Source organism: Glycine soja, chromosome 5, assembly GCF_004193775.1.
Source record: "Glycine soja cultivar W05 chromosome 5, ASM419377v2, whole genome shotgun sequence".
NCBI lineage: Eukaryota > Viridiplantae > Streptophyta > Magnoliopsida > Fabales > Fabaceae > Glycine > Glycine soja.
Window position 1 is genome coordinate 41,699,120 of NC_041006.1, and position 5,677 is coordinate 41,704,796.

General features: G+C 29.6%; 1 protein-coding gene across 1 annotated transcript; it reads right to left on the bottom strand.

Moving 5' to 3' along the window:
- Positions 1-811: 811 nt before the first annotated feature.
- LOC114413462 (calcineurin B-like protein 7) lies at positions 812-5,283 on the bottom strand. Its single transcript, XM_028377888.1, has 8 exons — positions 5,137-5,283; positions 4,977-5,059; positions 4,603-4,662; positions 4,358-4,466; positions 4,208-4,260; positions 3,604-3,684; positions 2,351-2,466; positions 812-1,108 (listed from the first exon to the last, which is right to left on the bottom strand). Exons 1-8 carry the CDS (start codon positions 5,204-5,206, stop codon positions 988-990), a joined length of 693 nt encoding a protein of 230 aa, XP_028233689.1. The 5' UTR covers positions 5,207-5,283; the 3' UTR covers positions 812-987.
- Positions 5,284-5,677: the final 394 nt, after the last annotated feature.

Consider the following 5,677-nt stretch of genomic DNA (forward strand, 5'->3'; position numbering starts at 1 on the left):
ACTATTTTTTAAAATAAACTAAACGAAAAAAGTACGGAAAGATCATGAATTTTCTTGCATTTTTGTGATTACACTTTATGAATGAATAGGAAACAGGAAGAAATATTTATTTTTTAAAGAGCACTGTCCAGTGTCCAGGTAAAAAACAAACAAAATTGTCATCGATAGGAGTGCAGGAACATGTTTGCAGAATAATGTTTTATTTTTCAGTTTTCACGTCGTCATTGTTCTTCTTTGACCGTTATGGTCGGTGGGGCAGTCGCACATGTGTTAACTGGTTAATGTTGTTCACTACTTTTACTGTACTGTATTTTTTTTATTATTCACGGCATAATATGTTATAAATCTTGAATAAAACACTTTAAATATCATTAATAATATTTAATTAAAATTAAGGTTTTATTACAATAAATTGCATAAAAAGTTATACTAAAATTATATTTATATTTAAATGCGATGTATTATTTTTCTTATTCCCACGAACCAAGTTATTTTCTACTGCACAAGTAATGAATTAATTTATGAAAATAATAAGATACAAACCCGCGACGAAATTGAAGTTCAAATTTAAATTTAACATTGAGCGAGCCCTTGTGAATATGTTAACGAGAATCTAATAAATGGATCTATAAATATATGTGTATTTTTAATCTCTTTGTTTATTTTTATTATTCAAAACTAATTTTTGTTTTACCTATTTTTAGTCATTTATTTATTGTATATTTGGGATTAATTTGGAACATAAAAAATAAATGAAAGACTCAAAATAGATAAAAATAATTTAGAGGGACTAAAAATGTTTTTTTTTTTAAATTAATGAAAAACTAAAAGTGTTAGAAAAAAATTTGCGCAATATTACAAATACAATGAGGCTGAAATTACAAATACGACCACTATGATAATGGACAATGGACAATTTCCATGTATTGCTAACAGGAATTGTGTATATGTTCTGCAATGGTTATCTCCTTTATTTGCGCAGCAATATTAATGCTGACACCGTTGAACTTGTCCTTCTAAGATGATATCTTTCTCAGTGGATGAGCTGCTCGTACAGTCTTCAATGCCTGATGTTAGCTTGAAACTAGGAAACTGTGTAGTAAGATCCCTGCAAGGCCCAGTAACTACTGTTAGCTCTAATTTGAAAAATCGTTCAGGAATAAAATGAAGTTTTGAAAATTTTCTAGAATAATTTTAAATTCTTTTATAACATTTTTTTAATAATCAATCTTATTTTAACCTAGTAAGTAACAAATGAGTAGGTGGATAAACCAACCATGTCAAGGAATAACATTACAATAAAAAAAAAACAAGATTAGTCACATGAAAATTCTGAATATATTTAAAAGAAATTTGCGGGCGTGAAATAATTGTCAATTAATGATGATTAAAATTATTAATGCAAAATATACTTTTAGTTTTAGGTTTTTATAGAAGATATTTATCCTAAAATAATGTATGATAAGATTGTAAACTTATGTAATAATTTTTAAAGTCATACTGATATTTAATTTGTTGATAATATAACAAAATTACACAACAATGTATTAAAACTAAACTCATAAAATTCATGTAAATTATAGAAAGTTTAATTTTCATATATTATTAGTATAATTTTTTATATTATTAACTTATAACTAGAAATTATTATAAATATATATAATTTTTAAAGTAATTATTGTGAAAGTCAATAATATTATAATATACGACACATTGACCATTCATGTTTTGATAATAATCTAAAAAAATATTTACATTATTAATGCATTCTAATAGAATTTAACTATAGAAATATCAAATTGATTAATGGAGTATGAATCAATATTATCATATTAACATATGATGAATATCAAATAAAAAAAGACTATTAAAAACTTATTTTGAATAAAAAAACAAATTATAAAAGTATTATGTGAGATTAAAAATATATTTTAATCCAAAACTAATATAGTTCTCTGGAAGCCTTGGATCGGAGTTATACATTTAAGTCAAATAACATATATATTGCGTAGGTTGAAATGCCAAGCTAAAGTTTAGGTCTAGTGATTCAAGTAAAAACTTAAAATTATCCATCCATTGGGGGCATCGGTTGAATGCTGAAAGGGGGACACACAATAACGACAGGTGATTTCCATTGATAGTATATATACTCTCGTTAGCTTAGCATAAAGTTATATATGTGCAATAAGCGGTTGAATAATTAATTTGTTATGTGGGGGCAAGCTTTCGGTGTGATTTAAGATTCTGTTTATTGGTAGGGAGCCTCAAGAGAGGGCTGTGAAAAAGAGCATATTACTTCAACAATAAGGATGGAAAGTTATGATCAAAGGGAATCGAAAGAGCATATTACTTCAAATAGGGAATTGTCATGTTCCTCAACAATAAGGATGGATTTCGAGCTACAAATTCTTGCCACTCCTCTGGATCAATCCTTCCATCTCCTTTTGAGTCTGCTTCTTCAAAGGTCTGTGCAATGTAACAATAATGGAAAGGGGTAGATATTTAATCACAAAATCCCAGCTGCCAGATTTTTCATATGTTTTAATTAAGAAAATATAATTAATTAATCCCCAAAGAACGAAGAGAAATTAAATAGAGGATAAATGAAAGCACAGTTATTTTGATGTGAATTTAAAACAAATCACATTAATTTATATTATATATTGTTCAATCATAAAATCTTACGTGATTTATTTTATTACACAGATAATTAAGTTTAATTTTTAATTTTTATAATTAAAATCTAAGAATCTTTTTATAAATTTGAAGTTGTTTTTTTTTTAGTTTAATATTTTTTAAAAAAGATACTTTAATCTCTAACTAATTTCCAGTCTTCTTAATTAATTGTAAGTCTAGCTGCATTTTTTTTAATAAATTTTTCCCACTATGGGTCATCACCTATCTAAGCACGAACTCCCCTAATCTTAATTCCCTGCGTCCAAACAGAGAACCTAGATTCCCCTGACCAGTCATTCTTTCCATTTGTCCACAAACATCAAAATTGAAAGCCAAGTTTTCCCTTCCCCCGTGCTTGAAAACTTCAGCTCTCCTTCTTATATATATGTCCCGTGCTACATTAGAAATAATTACTTTTCCTTGTCTTCGAGTGGGGTGAACAGCTTTGGAGGGAACCCAAATTAATTTGTCAAATTCTGAATCTCATATCAATGACATGATCCAAGCCACTACTACTTCAACTCCAAACTCATCAACCGTTGGTTTAGTAGACTTTCCTTTTGACCAGTTTGAATTTCATGGCCAAAACTTCACATTCCATAACCCACGATTTTTCTCTTGAATATGCTAAAGTCAGAGAAGAAGCCGAGTAAAACACAAATAGTCGGTGCTCTGATAGCTGATGATGACGCAACGGTGGAAAATATTGATAGATCTCAGGAAGGTTAGATTTAAAATTAGGAAGATTAGAAATTAATTAAAAATTAAAATATCTTTTTAAAACACATTAAATTAAAAATAAATAAAATTTAAAAAAATTCTTAAGTTTAAATGAAAAATTAAATTTAATAATATAATAAATCACACCATATTATATGATTCAACAATATATAAACCTAAATAGCAACCAAAGGAAAGTACCGATACCTTGTCAATTATGACCTCAATAATGTCATGACACAGAACCAAATCTGACTCATTCAGTAGTGCCAGGATCATCTCTCTTACCTTCCATACATATTTTGAAAAGGGAGATGCTCATTAGTACGAAAATATTTCCATAAAATCTGTAAGAGGGTAATTTCTAACTGAAGCTTATTTTATATCACTACAAGAAACTTGCAGGCAAGCGAGGAAACAGTCTGTCGCAAATCCATTGCTAATTCCTCGCAAACAATAATGTTCTCATATTTTTTTTAAAAATGATACTGCTCTCATAGCTTAATTCGTGACATTTGTAAAAAACGAGATTCGTGCGTACCAAATAGCATATTGTTCTTTTGAAAAGTATAAGATATATAATATTTATACAACATTATCTTTTGTATTTATCTCTACTCATCATTTATTACATTATGACATTATTATATTATGTGGAAATCTTGTCTATAATTCTCTCCTCTTAAATATATACAAATTTTTACTAATTTAAAAAGAGAGATGAATACAAAATTTTCAGATGATATAATCATGTGAAGATGTATTAGGGTAACGGTAAGTACTCATGCTTGACACAGTTCATGTTGTTTACCTCGCCACGTTCAATAAAGCCTCTTTGACTTATATCATAGAGTCGAAATGCAACTGCCACAATATTAGACACCAAGGCTTCGATTAATGCAAATTAAGGCATGCAGACTCACATGCACACTCTCTTGATCGAGTTGAGAAGAAATCTTACAATCTGCTTTTTGTGCTTGTGGCGCTGCTGGGTGGAAGACGCTGAGAGCTTTAACGAACTCTCCAAATTCTATCACCCCATCATTTTTTGAGTCAAATAATTGGAAGACCTGTCAACATATTTAGACAACAGCAGTGAATTGTAAGATCAATATCAATTGTTGCACCGATCACATATCATCCTATTTTTGTTACAGTCAGTTATCACACGATGTTTTCTAAATTTCAAGAGTTAAAATTGCTGACCCTGTCGGCAAAGAGGCTCCGTTTCTCGCTGCTTCCAAATAAGCCAAGCTGAAACTCTTCCTGCATAATATTCATGATATATATTTTTCTGTTTGATAATTAAGCCTCTGCCACATTAATGTTAACTATATATAGTAAAGGGCAAATTAATTTGATTCAACCAGTAGTTTCTTATTGAAATTTCACACGCTATTAACATGTTGTAATATTGTTTAACATGTATACGTACTACCATATATCCCCATAAGAAGAGTCATTGTAAGCGTTAAAAAGATAAAGATATGTATCGTGCGTGTGAAATTTCAACAAGTCATACGGAGCGTCGATGTAATGGTGCATGTTTTAGCTTGAACATATGAACTTAATTTAATTACTTTGCTGATAACCCCGTCGTGGATGATGGAGCTGCTTAATTTCTTGAACAGATCATACAGTGCTTCAATTTCAGAAATATTAACTGGACGAATAAGAAATTGATTAAAAACAGAACAGCAATGTTGGACCATGAATGTAAAAATTAGAAAGAAGGCTTACAATAGGTTTGGGAAGCAAGAACTGCTGGATCTTTATGATCGACTCGCTGTTTGGTGCAACAACACCCCATCAATTAGACTTCTTTGTGTTCCTATACTCTGGGCGGGGAGGACTTGATACATAGTTAAGTAGTACTTGCTTTGCATCGATCGTACTATAAAAAATAATTCTATTTTATTCTCCATGGGAACGATCGGAATATTTTTGTATTATTAAAGAAAAACTATAAGGACTCCCACCTTTTTTTAATTTTCATATAGGAACTTATTCTTAAAATTGGTTAATTTAATTATTAATTTTAGTTACGCCATTCATATATGTCTCTCACATTAACTATACCTTGATAGAGTTAACATAGATGTAATGAAAGAGATCAATCTTCATTAAATATCAAGGTATAAGGATTAAAGTAGCGGGAGTTATAGGAATTAGATTAGATGGATAATTTAGCCAATAATTAAAAAGTCTCTCTAGGGCCCAGTCAAAAAGTTACGGTAAATGCACCATACTTGTTGAAAATTTTTACTAACCTCCTTTAGCT